The 21,428-nt window shown below is 32.1% G+C and overlaps 1 protein-coding gene across 1 annotated transcript in view; it reads left to right on the top strand.

Moving 5' to 3' along the window:
* The first annotated feature begins 947 nt into the window (after positions 1–947).
* Positions 948–21,428, top strand: part of LOC110104920 (DNA damage-binding protein 1) — a 34,661-nt gene continuing 14,180 nt past the window's right edge. Inside the window, exons 1-7 of the mRNA XM_020834218.2 lie at positions 948–1,051; positions 1,615–1,663; positions 5,810–5,869; positions 5,978–6,069; positions 11,762–11,813; positions 14,089–14,151; positions 14,246–14,295. Of these exons, the coding sequence (XP_020689877.1) occupies positions 948–1,051; positions 1,615–1,663; positions 5,810–5,869; positions 5,978–6,069; positions 11,762–11,813; positions 14,089–14,151; positions 14,246–14,295 (470 nt within the window). The remainder of the gene's footprint in view (positions 1,052–1,614; positions 1,664–5,809; positions 5,870–5,977; positions 6,070–11,761; positions 11,814–14,088; positions 14,152–14,245; positions 14,296–21,428) is intronic.

Genomic DNA, 21,428 nt, shown 5'->3' with positions numbered 1-21,428 from the left:
TTGAACTAGAAATTTTTGTATTGAAAAGTTGTTTTAAAAAGTAGTCGTACCTTTATTGCGAACTCAACATCAAGCCCTTTTAAAAGTTTAACATTCAAATTTATAATATTCCCATTTATAATTAACTTAATAACAACATTTTTATTAATGAAATTATTCACTAAATAATTTTAATTAGAAATAAAAAAAATTTATGTATGTTATCAAATAATCTATCATTTAATGAAGAGGATTAAGAAAGTGGTATCTATTTATGTTAAATAAATACACTCATGATGATGTTGCATAAAAAGAAATGTTGTGGCTCATCAAATTTCTACTTCAATAAAATTTCAAAAAATTTTAGCTAAGCTCTCTCCTCGGCCTATTGGTTGAGAGCTTAGGCTTTCAACTAAGAGGTCTAGGGTTTTGAGTCTATGTGTATGCGTTGTGTGTGAGTTTGTCTTAAATGACTTAAATGTTCAAAAAAAAATTCTAATTTTAATCTAAGATCATTATAGACTAAAATTATTAATAAAAAATGTTTAATATGTATTTTTAAAAAATTATATTTAATAAAAAAATTAATTAAAAATGACTACAATACTCGGTTATTTAATACAATTAATATCAAAATTTAATGTTAGGATAAAAATACTATTTTTTAAATAGTTGAGAGATCAAATTGATCTCTTATAAAAAAATAAGGGACTATTTTAATCTCTCACAAAAAATTAAAGGAAAATTTTGATTATATATATATTACATGCAGAAAATGTTAAAAAAACTCGTTATAATAATTATAAGATTAATTATCCTTTTGTAATGGCCAGAGCAAATTATTTAATTCTCTGTACTCCGTTGCCCTCAGCGCCTCTCCCTTTAACCCTACCGGTTCCGTCAACACTCACTCCGACTAGTTAGTTGCGGTCGCCTCTACAGAAAAAAATCCGTCGAAGCTTGTGGCGATGAGCTTCTGGAACTACGTGGTGACGGCACACAAGCCCACGGCCGTCTCCCACTCCTGCGTCGGCAACTTCACCAGTCCCCAGGAACTCAACCTCATAATCGCGTAATCGCCGCTACTTTCTACTTGTCTAATGGCTTTCGTTTTCTTATGGCTCGAGCACGAAGTTTGAAATTTTACTTGTGATCAACATTTGCTCTGGCTGCTTTCTGGTGGGGGTTTGTTTGGGCTTTAGGTTTGGGTATTGTTCCTCCATGCTTCCTTGTATCGGCGGCTTCCTTTGCAATCATTATTATTTTTTATGGGTTTCTTGCATTTTTATGATGAGTGGTTTGATGGAAGCTTCAATCCGTGTTTTCCCGAGCGAGAGTTCGTGGCATATTTTTTATTTTTTTTTTGGTTCCGTCTTCCGAGCTTATGATGTTTTAGAATGTAATTTTTCTATTTTATGTTCTTATTGTTGAATCGTTGTTGTTTTTTTTTTCTTTGCTAGTATATTTTTTTTAATCCATGGTGATTTTCTCATGACTTGTAGCTTTAATGGTTTTTTTAGCATAATTTTCTTTGAGTCTTATTTCTTAGTTGTTATTTTGACAATGTCAATTGATGAAGACGAAGTTATTTGACAATTCTAACTCCTTAGTAAAATCGTTTTTTTGGTCCTTCAGTAAATGCACTCGCATTGAGATCCATTTGCTTTCTGCTCATGGTCTGCAGGTACAGAAATCATTTCTCTATGATTAGTATATTCATACCTTCTGAGTTTGTTATTCTTACTTCCTGTACACCTACAAAATATGTATACCAATTTTGTTTTCTAGATGCATGCCATTTTCGTTCTAAATATGTATAACATTTGCTTGTTTTAGCTTCGAAATTGTATCACTTTCAGTAAGCAATTAAATTATGATCTTAGCATTGTGTACATGACACTATTTACAATTCAAGAAATGGCAAGTCGTTTATTCTTTCAATAGAAAAGTTTTTTCCAGTCCCTTCTAAAATAGATTAAAGTAGTTTTTAGTGCTCATGTCTTTAAGGATGAAGCTGGCATCACGTGTCTTGCATTTTGATTTAGTTTTCATGGTTGAACTGAAAGATAGTGAGAATCACAGCAATTTGAAACATGATACATAAACGACTGCATTATAGCAAGTGCTGTCATTTTCCTTTCAGATATATCTTGATAGCTTCGAGTATCCAAAGTTATTTTTGACTGACCTTGGCTTATCTTGATTTATAAATTAGATAGCTTCCTGTTTTTTCAAGGATATGAAACAGTAATGCTGAATATTGCATGTGCTTTTATAAACTTGCCAAAGAATTCTTTTGAAACACATTTGGTGCCGTGCAGAATTAGACAAATTAACTTGAATAAGCATTAGAGAAGGAATAAAAAGGATAAACCAAGTGAAATGCTTTAAATATTACATTTAAGTTATGTTTCTGTTATCATCTTTGAGAGACACTATTATGGCATATTTTTGTTGTCACTCATGAGAAGCATGGTTCCAATTTGTATGCAGTTACTTTCTACCCAAAACCTGCACTTGTATTAGACAGCTATTAGTAGAGGTGGGCGAAGGACGGTAGCCTTGAGTTGGGCCAAGTGAAATATTGTCTGATGACTTTGAATCTTTGAACAAGCTAGGCTAGGGATTTAGATTGGGTCCGAACCTGGTTTTGCTCTCATTTTGTCAGGTCAACTCAATTACGCACACCTACATTTGTCTAGTTCTTTTGGATCGCATGGAGTTTCACTTGCCTATACCTGACATGAAACTATAGTTGCACTAGGTTTGTTCATGTCAGTTTACACATTGGGGTTCATTTTGCTTCCCAAGCTTGTCATATAGCTTAGTTAGATTTATTGGGTCATGCCAGTCCTTGTATTCATGACTAGGTCTAGCCATAGGGTTCTCTCATCATATTGGTGGTTGAATTTTTTCAAAATTCTAGTTTAAAAGCTAAATGCTTGAAGAAATTCTATCTCTTAGCCTTTAGAGGGCAGGCTTGGAGCAATAAATAGGTTTGCTTGTCTTACACTTGAAAGGTGATGTATTTGATTTGGTAAACAATAGTTGAATTATGCAAGGAAAGATCATGTAAATTGATTGCTCTTTGAAACTGTATTAATTAGAGCTTTTTGTGCTCAGATATGGAATATTTTTTAAATTCCTTGTCATTTGTTTCAACTTTTGTCATCGAACAAACTGGTTTGCCTGAAACTGTCACCACAATTTCATCTTCAATTTAGCTCTTTCCTTTTCATGCTCTTATCTGTTATTCCGTTAGATTGTTGGTTGCATTTTTTATTTGTTATCTTAGTTTTACTTTTCTTTTCGTTGTTCCTTTTTTCTTTCTTAGCTTGTTCCTTAAGTGGATGCCCGTCTTGAGGGGCATTGGGCCTTTGAGGTAGTGAGGATTTTTACGTTTGTATAATATAAATAAATAGTCTTTCTTCACAACCAAAGCTCAAAAGTCGATGTATTATGGTGTAGTTTTATGTCTAGATGACACCTCTATTTGAGATATTGAGAATTATGGGTGATATTGCTGTGAATTTTATAACTAATCATTTAATGGAATTTTCTAGGCTAACAAGATGCAAATGATTTGATATGAAATATTTTGGTACCAACTTTTAAGAATAAGGGAAATATTTAAAATTTTCATAATTATAAAGGAGTCAAACTTATGCATCATACAATCAAGTTATAGGAGAGGATAATGCAACCTAGGCTTAGAAAAATTCCATCCGTATCGGAGAATAAATTTTGTTTCATGCTAGGAAGATTCATAATGGAAGTGATTTTAATGTTAAGATGATTAATGAAAACTTTTAAATAGCATAAAAAAAAATTTTCATATGTTTTTTATTGATTTGAAGAATACAAATGATCGAGTACTATGAAGGTTAATTTGATGTGCATCAAGGAAAAATTATCTCAAAAGTATTACATTGAAGTTATTTAATATATGTAGGATGATTATCAATTAGTTTTAGTAGTTGTGAAGCAAGCAAATAAATTTTAATTACAATAAAGTTACATCAAAGATTAATAGTGGTTATTGTCTTTTCATATTTGTTTTTGAGATAATTGCATATGATATTCAAAGTGAGGCATCAGTTTTGTTTCACTATCGGCATTGTTCTAATTAGTAAGGCATCTGTTGAAATAAGTGAAAAATTAGAGCAATGGAAAGCATATTTTGTAGAAAAATGTTATAAGATTAGTAGAACAAGGATTGTGCATATGATTTGCAATTTTAATGAGTATGATTTATAATTATCATCAATATTATTATAGCATAAAGTATTATTTAGTTGTCATGTTTAAAATTGTGCTTTGATGTGCTCCTCAGAGAGGCACATGCAAAGCGCCTTGATGCTGTAGCCTATTGCGGGGAAATAGAGGCACACACCTTAAACTAGTGATACATGCCTTAAGTCATACACCTCTATTTTCATTTTTTGATGTGTTGGGTTGAAAGAAAAATAATAGTTCGAAGTCCAAATGGCTCAAGCGATTTTTTTAATTTAAAATAAAAACCTATTTTTATTCTACTAAACATTACAAATTAAAATAGAAAGTAAAATAAAATGTCCGTATAAAACTTTATTTAATATAAATTATAAAAGATCACTATTGTCATTATTTTAAATAAGTTTTGTATTGGATTTAGTGATTAGGGAAGGCAAATGCGATTGAGATTGATGATGAAGTAGATTGAGAGAATGTTGATAAAGTGATATGAGGAGCACTAGAAAGCAATCAATTATGATGATTTCTCTAATGAAAATTCCTTAAGTGATGAGAGTGGAAGTTGCTTTTAAATGTGGGGTTCTAACTCATAATTAGTTTCATTTAGGACATGTTTACTTGGTTATTTTTTAGAAATTTTTTTATGTGTACTTATTTATCTTAGATTTCTTTTAGTTGTTATATTATGATATCAAATTATTACTTTTAAATGATTTATTTTAATATTTTTAATCTATTCATTGCTTTTATTTTGAGGCTTACAGCTAGTTTCACGGAAGTATTTCCCTCAGAACCCTATTGCACAATTCTAAACCTTGTTTAGTTCTGGTGGGCTTAAGTTTCTTGGATCTATTATTATGTAAAAGAGTGGAGATATAGATGATGATGTATCTTCTATAGTTAAGCTTGAGTAATTAAAATGGAGAATTATCTTAAGAGTATGAAGTGATTAGAGTATCATGATGGTATAAACATAATTTTTATAACATTTTTATTAAGTTGGTTGTCTTCTATAGATTTGATTTTTGTGTAATAAAGAACTTGATGACAGCTAAATTGACTGTGATGTAAAAGAGAATGATGAGATGAATGCATGGTAAAACTATAAAGGATAAATTGATGAATGGCTATAGTGGATGGATGGTGAGAGTTGCATCTATTAAAGATAAGACAATGTAAAATAGACTTTAAATGGTTTGGATTTATACAATGACGAGTAGAAAATGCAGCTATTATATTGATAAATAAAATTAACATTGAACGATTTAGACGGAAGAAGGATAGATGGATAAAAGTTATTTGCAAAGATTTATATAGAATATATTTAATAAATTAAATAGCACTCAACATGAATGAATACAAAATAAGTATTCATAAAGCCATCCTAGATAGTTGGGACAAGGCTAATTTTGATGAATTCTTACCAACTATGCTATTATAATGGCTATCCATAAATGAATTGTGATCTTTATTGCTTTCGTTCCTATCTTGCTGTGCATTTTTCCTATGTTACTTTTATTTGTATTTTGCTTTTGCAAAATAGTTCAAGATTGTGCCCTTTTGTGGCTTTGGCTCAATTACATTTTTTTTTTGGCAGCCTATGCTAGATGTTCCCATATACGGAAGAATTGCAACTCTGGAACTTTTTCGACCTCATGTGGGTTCCTTTGTTTGCATTCACCTCTGGTAGTTTCAATTGTTTTCTGCTATATTGCTCTACGTGGTACTTTTGTTTATCCATTTTTTCTGTTTTTTCCTTTATCAGGGTGAATCTCAGGATCTCCTCTTTATTGCTACAGAAAGATACAAATTTTGTGTGCTTCAATGGGATGGAGAAGCATCAGAGCTAATTACAAGGTAGTAAGTTAGACCAAACATGTTTCCATAATTCTTTCATTTATATATATTTGTATGCTATTTTATTTTCACTTTGCTGTGATAATTCATGTCAACTGGCATGGCACTTATAATTAAATTGTGCTAATTCTTTATCTTGTTCTTGGGTTGTTCCAGTGGCCTAGATAATTTAATAATGGTGCAAGTTACTTGAGGTTGCGAGTTAACTCTCTTTTTGATAAACGATTCAGATGAAATATACATATTTATCTACTATTTGAATTATATCCAAAGATTTAGAGTACATGTTATGCTTATGATGGTTTAGTGGGCATGTTGACGTGTTCATCCGCTTTCAATCTATCTCCTTTATTCTGTCTCTTAAAATGTGATTTATTTTGGAATTTTTGAATTTTGTTGATGAGTTTGGACGTAAGTATGTGATGTTCATAATTCTTTGATGGTATTTGGATTTTATATCAATGATCAATAATGAGTCAACATCTTTTTATGATGTTTGAAAATGCTCACAAAGAATATTCAAAGTGAGGTCATGGTGTTATTCTTTTTCTACATAATATAGTTCTAAGTGCTTGGATTTTCACTAGAATAAGTAAAAAAAAAAGAAATAGAACAAAAATGTTTGGGAGATAGAGGACTTAAAATTAGTAGAATCAAGATTGAGTTTATTGTATGCAAATTTTGTGGTTTTAATATTGATAAATTTTAATCAATATTATTAAATAAAGTAATACGTAGGTGCAATAGGTTTAAGACCTTGAATATATTATACAAAATAATGGAGGTATAGATATTGATATAACTTCTAAAAATGTAAACGCTGGATCCTTAAAATAGAGAAGCGCCTTTGGAGTATTATGTGTTGAGAGGATATTTTGGAGACTTAAAGGGGAATTTGTAAAATTGTTATTAAGTTGGAAATTTTGTATGGATCCAACCGTTGGACAAATTGAAAGTTATTGATATCGAAGTTGAGCATGTTAGACATAAGAATGTTAAGTTGGATGCATGATAAATTTTGGTAGAATAAATGATAGAATGCATATATTAAAGAAATGGTTTGGAGTAACATCTATTAAAGATAAGTTAATTGAAAATTGATTGGGGTGGTTTGAACATGTATAACATAGGGTAGAATATGTTTCAATTGGATGAGTAGATATAGTTAGTATTGGAGGATTAAGAAGAAGGGGTTGATGTTTGTTTCCGTGGATGGAAATTTTTTAAAATGATTTGTGAAGAATTGGTCAAAGCGATATGAGAAGTAAAGATTTAGTTTAAGTGTAATTAGTGTATTAGGGATGAAGATCAAAAAGTACTTTTTTTTTTAAATATGATATTCAACATAGATGGATGAGATATTTTGATAAACTTTTCAATGAAGGTTATGAGAATATAATTGACTTTGGTGACCTTAGCACCCTGAATGAAAATATAGATTTTTGTATTTATTGTCATATTAGTAAAACCGAAGTTGGAGATGCTTTAAAGAAAATGAAGTGTGGAAATTAGTAGAACCTAAAGATATTCTAATAGAAGTGTGTGTAAATGCTTAGGAGATCAAATAATTTCTTAGCTTGCTAAACTTTTTAATATTATTTTGAAGACTAAGAAGATACCAGATGAGTGAAGGAGTGTGTTGGTTCCTATTTTTAAGAATAAAAATGATGCACAAGTGTGTGCGAATTATAGAGGATTTAAGTTGACGTGTCATACTTCAAAATTATGAGGGAGAGTAATTGAGCATATGACATGATGCCTTTCTCAAAATTAGTTTGGATTAATGCCAAGTAGATCTACTATAGAAGCTATGCATTTGTTGAGAGATTTGATGGAGGACAAAAAGAGTAAGGATGATCTACATATAATATTTATTGATTTAGAGAAAGCATATGATAAAATTTCAAAAAAAGTGCTCTGAAAAGTTCTAGAAAATAAATGAGTTAATAATGCTTATATTCAAGTCATTAAAGATCTATATATAGTAGTTGTTACTTGTGTTTAAACACGAGGTGGTTTTACCAATTATTTTTCTATTTCAGTTGGATTACATCAATGTTCAGCTTTAAACTCATTTCTTTTTTACTTTAGTATGGAATGTTCTTACTAGACATTTGCAAGAGGATATAACTTGTTGTATCTTTTTGCTGATAATGTTCTTCTTTTTTATAATACTTGAGAGGAAATTAGTGAAAATTTTGAAATTATGGAGGTTAACCTTAGAGTCTAAATGTTTTTGTTTGAGTAGATTTAAAATCAATTACATGGACTGAAATTTTAGTAGTAATAGATCTAGTGGTGACATTGGGTGATCAAGTCATTAAAAGAGTACATGTTTTAGATATATTGGGTCTATTGTTCAAAGCGATGGTGAAATAGATGAGATATTATTAGTAAAATTCAAGTAGATGATTGAAGCGGAGGAATGCATTGGGCTTGTTGTGTGATAGAAAAGTACTCCTCAAACTTAAGGAAAAATTTTATAAGATGGCGGTGAACCTGCAATGCTTTATGGCCTAGAATGTTGGTTATTAAAAGAAAAGCATAAAATTAAGTTAGTGGGATTAATGTTCGATGTTGTTATTGTTGCTGCAAAGATGAGGATGATCAGGTGGATGAGTGGCTTTACATTTATTTATAGAATGTGAATGAATATACACGCAAAAGTTTGGTGTAACTCCAGTGGCATATAAAATTAGAGAGAGTTGCCTTAGATGATTTTGTTACATAAAATGTCGGCCTTCCAATGACCTAGTTGGTGGAGTAGATATATGTTAGGCCGGCACTTGAGTCGGCTGGACCGGTCCAAACCAGACCGGTCCACGCCTACTCGAGGCGGAAACCCGCAGAGCGGGCGGAACAGGCGGAACCGAGCTCACCCGACGGGGGCCAAGGAGGAGTTTTGGGAGGGAAATTTTGAATGCGAGGGGCTGTTTAGACATTTTGTAAAACTCCTTTGTGGTTAATTAGGGGGTTAGGAGGAAAAGGGGGGATTATCTTGATTTTGGAAAAGAGTTTTGTGTTCTAGGTTTTCTTGCTTGGGCTCTTGGCGTTGCCGGAGATTGTGGGAGAGTTGTTCTTCCTCTCGAATTGAAGAACATTGTATCTTGCTTTGGTTGTGATCGTCTACTAGTGGAATACAATTGTTTGCTATTGTTTTTCCAACGTTTTCTCCCTATTCTCTCAGTTTTTCCACTGTTTGGTGGCTGTTTTCTATTGAAAACAGTGGAATATTGGTGTTTTGGCGAAGATCCGATAGGAATCACTTGGAATATTCAAGTGGTACCTATCAATATACTAGATCCAACTTATGTTAAGAGAGTGGAGGTAGACCTAAAAAGAATTGGTTAGAAAGCATTAGAAATGACATTTTTTATTAGATTTAAATGAAAATTTGACTTTTAATAGGACGGGAGAAAAAGGATTCATGTAGCAGCATGTAGTGGGACAAATGCTTATTGATGTTATTGTATATTTAACAGCTCAACAATGTTCAGTAGGAATGAATGGAAAGTGAGGATTCATAAAGCCGACTCCAAATTGTTAGGATAAGGCTAATAATGATGATTGTAATTCTAAAAGAAATCTTGTCCCACTACATTTGTAGTGGGACAAATGCTTATTGATGTTATTGTATATTTAACAGCTCAACAATGTTCAGTAGGAATGAATGGAAAGTGAGGATTCATAAAGCCGACTCCAAATTGTTAGGATAAGGCTAATAATGATGATTGTAATTCTAAAAGAAATCTTGTATTATAACTAAATAAATGTGATTTTCTTGGTTTCAAATTAGGTTTACATTTGTTCTTAGAGGGAAGGCTTGTATCAATTTCTAGATTTCTACAATGTGATGAGATTATGGTTTTGAATCCCAAAATAAACCTCTTTGAAATTTAGAGATACGACTGAACAAATCTAGTCCTTCACAAAACAGACTTTAGCAAAAATCTCATGCATTGGGTTTCCCCTTTATTGTTCTTAGGGACTGTGTTTGATTATTTAGAGCACAAGTGGCATTAGTAATTTTCCATCTATTTCCTTTCATATAGGAACACATTATTATTTAGTAAGCATTTTGTGGGAATAATACTGGAAAAATTGAATAAGTCGAGCTAATGGTCTGCTTCATGGATGGAGAACCTATCGGTCATATTATTTGATTCTAGACTCTAGAGGCTCTTTAATGCAAGCAAAAATTTGGGAGAAGCCCCAAATTTTTGCGAGCAAAAGACATCTCTTCATAGGATAACAAGGATACACAAAACTACCAATATACTTGACAAAATAAGAAACAATACAACTTTTTATAATAAAAGAGGACTTACAAACATTAACATAAACTCCTAAAACTGCATTTCATCCGTTGAGAAGAAGGATACAGGTGATCTCGAGCTTGCGAATAGAAGAAATAGGTTAGAAGCCGAGAAGAAATAGAGGAGAAGCTTGCAAGCTTTCCTAGACAAGGAGAGGAAGAAATGGCATAGCTCGCAAGCTATCCAAGAAAAACCCTCAGGTTTTATCTCCAAAAATCATTATCACAACCAACCTTTTTTATTTGCAAAACATCTCTATATATAGGCCCAAAAAGGGGAGCCAAACAGCCACCTAAAATTTCATTTAAAACCAATCAACTAAGGGGAAGAGGAAGGGCAAAAGGCTGTCCAAATTCTATCCAAAAACAGCTCCCAAAATGCTAGCATTTATTATAAAACATCAACCAAAAACTGCACAGGAAACATGGATTGAAAGGCCAAGGGTCAACCATAAAGCATCCTAAAAAACCTCCCAGGAACTGGTTGATATTCACGGGACAGCAGCTAGAAACAGAACCGACAAACAGAGAAATCCCAATGGGTAGCTAGGTAACAGAGAGCAAACGGCACAACAAGGGGAAATGAATACATTTTGGAAACAGCAAGTCAGCAACAACCAGAACTGAGAAGAAGAAGTCACGGGAATAGCAACAGCCAGGGGAAAACCAAGAAGACAAAGGGGAAGAAATCAAAGGGCCAAAAGCTAGGGGAAATGCATCAAATAAATCCTCAATTAATTTCAGATTTATGAGCTGAAAGAGTAGAGAATAAGCATTTATGAGCTGAATTTAGAAGGGAATATTAAGGCTCACCAAAAATGTAATCCAACTTGTTTTGACCCCCCCTTGCCTACATCACTCTTCAAATTGAAAGAATTGAACTTTCTTAGATAGTTTATCTAGTGTTTTTTTTATTTTGAAAATGATTGTTCTGCGATTAAGAAATACTGTACAAATTCTTTACATGTTTCAAGATTTAGCCACAGAAGTCTAGTGACAATAAGAAAATAAATCAAGGTAAAGTAATTTTGGAATTAATATAAAAGATTTAATACACCCAGTCAAAAGGCTTGCTAGAACAACTTATAATCAAATTGAGAAGTAACCCATGAATGGTAAACTATCCAAAGTGGTGTTGTGACAAAAGTAAAAGCAGAACCAGGCCTATCAAGGTTGTCTTACCAGATCAATGGTCGATGCTTGAAAACTTCTTTTTCTTTCCTTCATTTTTCTAGTTTTGAAAGATTTCTTTCCATTGATATGATTTTATTTATATTAGGTGCTATGAATTGTTATTGTGAAAGGAATCTCATAATTGGAATTTTCAAGTGTAACTGTGTAATAATACAAAATAGCCATACCACTTGTGATTTGCAGAGCAATGGGGGATGTTTCTGATCGTATTGGTCGACCAACAGACAATGGGCAGGTAAATTGGCCTTTAGTCTCCTTGTTTCTTATTTCTTATTTAAGTGAGAGTTGATCTTATTAAAAAAAAACTCAAAGTGTTTGTGTCCTGTTCTGTGGTTTGCGTGAATATTGTGCTTTATGCTACTTTTAGATTTGACTGAATTGTGGTTCAAGGAACTATATTTGACAGTCTCTAGATTCTGAAATAATTATTTATGAATCGTCTGAACTGTAAATTCATCTCAATCAGATTGAATTATAGTACATAAATTACTGATGGTACTGTTAGAGGCTTCTGGTTGCAGGGTGTGATTTACTTCAAATATAAATATGTTTGGTTTGTATGAAATAAATGAACCCAATTTTATATTTTTGGATTTTGTTCGAATTATAAAGGAATATAATTTAGATATATTTTGTTTTAAATTAACCATATCTTTGTACAACTTCTATTATTTTTCCTTTTATATGAGTGCAATCCTAGCTTCTTTTTAATAGTATTCTGAATGGGCTTTCAAGTTTCAAGTTCAAACTTCACTTATCATAATAAAAGTTTGAGTTGCTCACTTCTATGTGGTCCGAAGCTTGTACTTCAGCACCTAATATAATTAGGAAGAACCAAAGTGACACCTTGAATCTCTCTGCAGCCAATGCTTGCTCATATTGTGCTACTTCTGTTTCTTTTTCTCTGGTTCTATACCTGATCAAATTTATTTTTTTCTAGGCACAACTAGATGATGTTGGAAAAATTTTGTCATTCTTAATGCATTGAGATTATTTGTGATCGAGCGCAGCATAGAAACTAATATATTATCCCGAAGGACAAAAGTATTATTTTGCTATGGCTTTGGCTATGTATCTTAATTCCTAGGTGGATAGGGTTAGTTTTAGGAAGTTTTCTAGAAGTCTTAGGTCAGTTGGTCTAAGTTATTAAGCCTAGTTTAATGTGGGCTAATCTATTAGGGTCTAATTAGGTGAAATTGCCCTATTAGATTTTAAGATTTACTACCTTAGGTTACTTAGGAGTTCCTTAGGTCTATGCAAGTCTTAATGCTGTCATTATAGGCCTAGATTAGGTTGAATTAGCCTATATTAGCCTATTATTATCCTTAAACTATAGTTTCACTTATTTAGGTTTAGTTTTTCTTTGGTTCACCATGGATCACCAGTGAGTCTTATGGTCCTATAGGGTTTCACTAGCCCTTATTTCTATTGCCAAGATAAGCAAAATTGTGGTTGAGTCCTAGATAGTGATTTAGGATTTGTTCTGACCTAGTTATGTTAGGTTTTGACTTTGGTTAACTATGGTCTAAGGTTGACTATAGGTAAACCTAGGTTCCTTGAGGTTGGGTTGACTCAGGTTAATTACTTTGATGTATTTGACCCTGTTGACTCCACTAGAATACTCAGTGGGGATCCTTGTGTTCGATTTGGGGTTAATTTTACTATGATTTAACCTTAGTCAAACGTTAGTCGAAAGTAGGTTAGAAGGCCCTTGGAGTCTACAGGGTTTAGTTTTCCTATAAGGCGTAGCTACTGGGCCTTTGTGTGGAGGTTTGAGCCTTCGCTAGTAGGACTGAGGTCTGGGCCTTCGGTTTGATGATTTTTGGTCTGGCTAGAATATCAAAACAGAGATCATCACTACTCGTGAACCATTATGATTGCTAAATGTGCTGTTCTCAATGCAGATTGGTTTGGTTCAGTTTTGTATATGCAATTACTTGGGAGCTCTGTTTGGATGCAGGAAGTTTAGTTCAACCAAATGAAAAAAGTTTGAAAATATTGAAGTAATTAATATTTATAATAGGTCACAAGTTGCCCCATTTAATTTCATTTCTTCCACTTTTCTTTAATCCAAACACATATTTGTTGATTCTTTGGTTTTGCATTTTATTTTAGTTTTTGTAGTTTTAGGCTGTTATGCTGAATTTGTGTAGGTAATAGGACCATTAAACCTTTTGTGTGATGTATCGAGTTTGATGAGGTTTCATTGTCTGAAATCTCATGTAAAAATCTTTTGGGATGCTTGGCATGTCTGAAACCTCATTTTCTATGTAGTTACTAAAGAAGATTGTTTTGCTCATGAAATCTACTAGGCAGAGAATTTGATCATTTGTCAAACACATTAGGTTAGAAATCACCTTTTGGCCTATGAAGCGAATGTTGTCTGGTCGTGACAAGTTGATATTCTTCCTATTCCTACAATCATAGGTTATTCTACATGTTTCTTTTGTCTCTTTTGATATTTTTTTGTATATAATCTTACTTATTTATATTTGATTCGATGCTCGTAGATTGGCATAATTGATCCTGATTGTAGATTGATTGGACTCCATTTATATGATGGTTTGTTCAAGGTACCCCATGAATGCGGACTTATCATTTTCTCATTCCTTCTTAGTTGGATCATTATATAATATTTCGCTGATTGCAGTTGTTTTGTTTTATGAGGTTATACCGTTCGACAACAAAGGGCAATTGAAGGAAGCATTCAATATCAGGTACTGTTTTTATAATCTGTGCTTGCATGCTAAGTTTTTGTGTGCCGGGTTAAACATCATGAGGATAGCTATTATAAAAGATAAAATAGCTGTTTATGACTCCCCTCTTGGTACATGTGTTTGTGTGTATGTTTTTTTTTTTCTGAAAAAGTGGACAACGTAAGCATTATATATATAACCTCTATTGTTCGACCCAAGCTTAATATTCAAATTACTGAAGTGGTTAAACTTAATAATCTACTATTACTTTTCAGAATTAAATGAAAATGAATGGATTGATCATACATGTTAAGGCTTTTGACGTCAGTGTATATGAGGAATATCTGAGGAGCAAAATTGGTTTCTTATATACATATATAATTTAACAATACAGTATAAATTTATTTATAATAATTTTTTATTTTTTTTTCATATATATTTTGTCCTTGATCTCAAGATTTAAATCAAAGCCATATGCAAGTTTTATTTGTTGGTCAGTTATGTTAATAAAATTATCAACTAATGTAAGTGTTATGAAATAACTTTTTTTTTCTTCAAATTTTTACGTTGTTTATGGGAAACTTAGTAGTCAGGATAAAATCATTGGTTTGATTTTTATAATATTAAATTTTGCTTTTTTTCTATATTATTCATTTTCATTCAAAAATTTGAATATCTGATAATTAATATTTTAAATATTATTATTTCTTACTCCTATTTGATACCAATTTTATATATCGAGATTATTAGCTTTGATTGGTGGTTTGATGGTTGTTATTAGAAAGCCTATTTATTTATGTAGGCATCCCCCATGCGAACTAGTAGGATGAATATATAAAGTAATAATAAAGAGGTGTACTGCCATAAGAAGAAATCAAGATTTATATTATTTGGCCAAAATAATATTTCACATCCATTGGAGATGAGAGAGGAATCAATTTAGTATCAAGAGGCTACACATGAAATCTATCAACAACAACAATATCAAGCCTTTATCCCACTACGTGGGGTCATAAATTGAAAGGCTACACATTAAATCTATCAAGGAAAATAAAATTGAAAACATTTTATTATATTGTAGAAATATAATAATGACATAAGAGATAATAACCTCACAATATCTTTATTATACTAGAAGACATCCACTCCGAACATTTTAAAAAATGGCCCCACTAACTTGCCTATCATCACCATTTTTCTTGTACCCCATCTAGATGATTTTCCATAATCACAAATGGGTCGAGCATTTTTTTTTTTCTTTCACCTCTCCCTATCTCTGATCTTTTACTTAAACAACTGTCTCGACTTAATAGCCTTTAAGTACAATTGATCTCTATCATCACTTATTTTTCATGACCAAATAAAGAAGAAAAGAAATTAACACCTTACAATTCTTTCTGGCTCCTACTTATGAGAGTTTAAGGACACAAGAATTCATTATCAAAAAGCAAAAGTTAGTTTAAATTAACTTCGAGTTAAAGCCATAATAACAAAATTTTAACTTGTTCTTATCCACAAGATAATTGAATATCTGTATTTAACCAAGAAGGTGATTCAGAGAAATTTATATTTATTCTAAAATTTTCTATTTTGAAATGTTTTCTTATCCTGATAACATTATTGAGGCATTATCTTAATAATTTACACTTGATTCAATGATTTGACAATGTTTTAGATCTCATTGAGCCCTCCCCAAACCAAGTTCTTTAAGCTTAAAAATCTTGAAGGATTATACATCGTGTAATCACACAAATTTAGATGTGCATAAACTCAACACTTATGAGAGGACACATGCTATACATTAAAGTGAATCTACTGATAGCGAAAGTGTACGTGCCACTAAATCTTTGTAGTTTGTACCTTGAAGTAGTTACTTTTCATTTGGAATGTTACAATTGTACATCTTAACACTAGGATAGACTGTTCAACATGAGATACATCCACCTAAGCACCTCTAACCATCTTCTCCTTAACATGTGCATTCTTTTACTAGTTTTGAATATCGCACTCGGCTTTGTTGAGAGAGTTAAGATTCAGGCTAAATTTTCAAAAGATATATTAGATTGCAGATAAGATATTACTCTTAGTTTTGCCTCATTTTGTGAGGACTTTATAATTTGGTTCTATGTTTACCATAGGTACAAACCCTTTTAATAATTACACCTGTAAATGACGAGAGAGAATTTTCGATTAGGTTAGTCAATAGGCTTTAAATGCTTAGTGTGTTGTGGCAATGATTGTCATTTTAAATTGTGGGTATTTATCACTATTAGTTATAAAACATATGATAAGAGGAATAATGATGATGAATCCGGTCAATATTTCATGGGTTTGTTATCTTGGGTTATTTTTTATTCTGATCTACTTAGTGCAGGGACTTTACCCAACCTGATTGAAGTATCATTATCGGCAGTTATGGGTTTCTTCCCCATTGCACCAATAAGGGTGTATATGAGTCTTTATCTGATCATGTCAAGAAAGTCATGTATGGGCTACATGCATGAGAAATATGTAATTCAACATAGGATTTCTCCACAACCAATAAATGCTTGTAAGAGTACTTACACGGGGACGTGAGCTTGCTTTGCATTATACCTTACTTGCAAAATAGTGTTGGGAAAAGACGAACGTGTGGTGAGCTAATTAGGTGAACACATGATATCTCTTCCTTCTTTGTTTGGATATCTTTGTTTAGAAAAAGAAGGTGAGGACAAAAGAGTGAAGGAGAAGATGAGGCGAGAGATAAATAGAGAAGAGAGGACAAATGAGAGTTAGGATGATCGATGAGTTTGTTGTGGGGGAGACGACGAGGGCTTATAGGCATCAGGGTCTGAGTAAAGTTTAACTTTGCACATCTCATGAGCTTCTGTTCATCTCCATGTGTTGTTGGTCTTATTGAGGTCTTGTACTAGCAACATTCGATTGACTTACTTGCTTCACAAGTTGCTTGTCCCATAGATCCCTTCTTATGAGAGCTTCATGCACAACCTCTACACCTCTAGGCATTGCAAGTCTTGTAGATACCTTATATAGTAAGCTCCCTACATTGCTCCTCGCCTTTTTATTGGCGGTGATTTTAGGAATTTGGTAGAGGCGGAAGGTGGAGAAGGGTGATCGGGAGTGTGAATGAGGGTGATGGGTAGGGGTTCATCCTATTTTGGATTCTCCATCCCCCCTTTTTAAGAGATGTGGGCCAAATGTCCCTCACATCTCTGCATGGGGGCATGAGTACGGTAGGAATGTGTTAGGTATGGGGAGACAAAGAGGAATGATTTAAAAGATTTTTCTTAAGCAAAAGTTATTTAAAATAATAATTAAAATAAAATAAGAATAATAATTAACATTTGTGCCTTAATTTCTTGCAATGCTTTTGTGTACTTCTAATTTGAGTCATCGTCGAGTGCTGGTAGATTTATAAATTCATCTCGTGTAGCAATCCATGTAATATGGTTAGTTTTTGGTTATTTGTGACATTCCAAACACATCAATGCTGTTCATTTTGCAATGTGAGCAGTGATCAAATGATTTTAATTTTAGTCGAGGCATCTTAAAGTGGTTTTGTGCAACGTTGCATTCCTTGCTTTCCAATTTTCGCCGCATTCTATTGGTTCAATTAGAACAATTGTCGAGTTCAACGTCCTTTTTTTCTAGAAATTGAACTATAGCTATGAAATCCTCTAGCACATTAAGGCATATGATGTATTTTGGGTATGGCTCCTATTCGTTTTCATTGAAAACCCATACTATTAATAATTTTCTTCTTATGACAATAACTTGAACTCCTTTGATATGCGGTGTTATGGCAAGGGAGTTGATGAAGTGGTAGTATTCAAGGATCTCACATATGTATTGATGGTGCCAAAGATGAAGATGACATGCATACAAGTTTCCATTTCTTCTACTTGTATATATATTCATATCATCATCATCATCATTGTCATTAGTGTAGTGCCATATCATCATTAGCATTATTTCAATTATTTGAGGTCATCTTTATGAATTCTCATTTTCCATTTGATCTTGTTGAGTGCTACCTGAGGTGCTAAGCTTATCATCACAACAAAATTTGAATAACTTCTATCATTGATACTTTAAGTATACTCATTTTTCTTTCAAATCCTTTGCATTAATTTTATCTACCTATTGGATGAGTGCATTTTCCCTTAAGTATACTCATTTTTCTTTCAAATCCTTTGACATTAATTTTATCTACCTATCAGATGAGTGTATTTTCCCTTAATTATATATATCTAAACAACCCGAATCTGTTTTCATTATATTATCTTCATTTGATTTCACACCAATCATTTCTTTGATATAATTATTCTTCAATTTATCCTTTATAGTTTTATCACATATCAATCTTGTCATACTCATTTTCATTGCACTCAATTTAGCTATTAATGTTTTATTTCACTTAAGTGATATCCTTTTATCACTTAATATTCTTGGGTCTATTCATTATTATAATCAACCATTTTTAATTTTAGAAGTAATATTTTTATTTATATCATTCTTCTATATATTATATTTAACATACTAAAATTTTTTACACCTATGTATGACCTTATCTACTAATATTATTAGTTGATAATTATTTTTTATCACACCCATTAAAATTATATATCATATTACCCAATTTTTATTCTAAGAAATTGAAGCATACTATTTTTATCATTGTTGTAAATGTTCAATTATTTTAATAAATATCCCACTGTTTAGAATTATGTCATCTTCCAAAAGCATGCTCTAAGGCATCTCACTTTGAATACATTTGGTAAGCTCTTTCATGACCAATAATAAAAAAGATAAGAACTTTATGCATATCTTTGAAAATTGATTTGGCATATTTTTTTTGCATTTAATCTTGCTTAAGAAGCATGCTTGATAAATTGCTTTGCTACTATTTGTTCCTTTGCCTATCAAGCTATCACGACCTGGCCCGGAAACTCAAATTAACAAGACAGGAACGAACAGTCGGATGATTAATTCATTTCTTTCAAATAAATAAACAGTTAACAACTAAAATCCTTCATAAGGCTGATGAGTCACTGTTGGAGAATTTTTTGTATCCTCGAACGGATTGCATATTTTATAATCGGGCACGGCATAAGAATACGATCCCCCTTAGTGATGACTGATGAGTGATGATAATGCTAATGACTAGTGAGTTCCTAACTTCTTATGTGATATGTTAATGTCATTGCTATTTATCTTGTGCATTTTTATGTTTTATATATTATTTACTCATTAGTATATACAAAATTTATTATTTTATGTTTACGCAATTTTTTGATTTTGAGGCTTACGCCTCAAATCGCCTTGAGGCTTACGCCTCGCCTCACGAACGAAAAACGCCTCAATACCCGAATACGCAATTTTAAACCTTGATATACACTTTTAATTCACATTCTTTTTCCCTTATATGTATTTTAAACTAATATATGCACCTTTCACATATAAATTAACATTCATATTACATAATACATAATAATTTTAATTTCTAATTTTGATCATGTCATATACGTTTTAATTTGACATCACCATGAACATAATAGCATTCAAATATAAATAAATAACCAAATATACATGATATCACATTTAGAATTGAAATGAAAATAAAATATGTAATTGTCATAAATAGCTGTAATTACACATTTTAATTATTCTCGTGTTTCAATTCCTTTCAAATATTTGATACTTGAGATAGCCTTCCTTAATGCAACCAAAAGTTATGCACATAATTATATAAATTATTATTATCTCTAAATTTCATAATTACATAAATTATTGCTTCACTTTCATGCACTAGGTTAATCCAATCCTCCACTGTTCCAAATAATTTTAAATTGCATTAATCATTGCTGAATAGCTTTACCAAAGTAAATATCGTCATAATAACATTAAATTGATTTGGCATCTTTAAGAATAACTTCAAAGATATCGGTCATAATCTACTAATAATTTCTAATGTGATTGAAAGATAAATAATAAATTATATTTAATTACCTCAATAAATCAAATCTTTCCTCGTTGCTCGTTAAAATGAATTTCACCCACTAGATTTCTTCATGTATGGATTTTATTCCTATTGAAAATAAGATATTATTGTTTTTCATCAAAATAAACTTCTATATATTTATTCTCTAAATTTGACAGAAATAACATAGTAACTCAAAAAACCACTTACATTTTCTTTGGCTTTAGAAAAGAGTGAATTTCCAACTCAAATTCTTTTTCTTTCCAAATTTCTTCCTCTGCACTCATTTGAATATGTACTCTTTCTTATGTTTAAATTATGGAAGAATTTTGCACAAAAATGAAAGAAGTTGAAAACCTACCTTCCTTCTCCCTTCTTCCTCTCGGCAACAAGCTTCTCACGTGTTTTGCTTTCACTGGAGTGAGCGAAACGAAGATATCTCCCATGAGGAGTCGTTACTTTTCACTCTAACATGCGTCCGTTCACATGATCATGCTATCCAACCAGTCCAGGTGTGGTCACGCACGTGTATGGTATGATCGACTTGCTCATCTGCGGCTTTGTTCGCTTTCGTGCTCGTGCGGCTGCTAATTGTGGTTTGGTTCAGTTGAACTGGATATATTGAAATCATACTTATCGAGGGTAGTGGTTCAGTACCTTAGGCATAAAATTCGAAAATATGAATTCCTCCTTGACACCTTTATTGAGTAAAAGTCACCTTATCCTCATCCCATTCCTCACTTTATTGTTATTCTTCTTCTTCCTAGCACCTTTGTTTCTTCTCTTCCTCCCATCAATGCAGGCTATGGAGAGTGTTTACTATAACATTAAAAAAGAAGTTATTTTCATGATTTGAATTTATGGCCACCATATTATAATGGAGGCAACTAATCACTTCTCTAGGCTCACCCTCTATCCCTTATTCCAATATATAAAAGGCCATTTGTGGATATTGGTTATTGCAAATCTATTCTTTAATGTTTTTTTTTTGGGATTTTTACATACATGCCACTTTATAACATGTGTATTACATATTTAACACCTAATTCTTAAATATTACACTCCTACTACCTATTTTTTATTTTCACAACAAAATTACCACTCCGTTAACCAGCAGCCTCACTCCGTTTTTTTTTCCTTCCCGCCTGTAATTTTCGCGGGAGAACAGGTTTCA

Source organism: Dendrobium catenatum, unplaced genomic scaffold (assembly GCF_001605985.2).
Source record: "Dendrobium catenatum unplaced genomic scaffold, ASM160598v2 fragScaff_scaffold_1680, whole genome shotgun sequence".
NCBI lineage: Eukaryota > Viridiplantae > Streptophyta > Magnoliopsida > Asparagales > Orchidaceae > Dendrobium > Dendrobium catenatum.
Note: the sequence above shows the minus strand (reverse complement) of the source record. Positions and strands in the feature narration are given on the sequence as shown.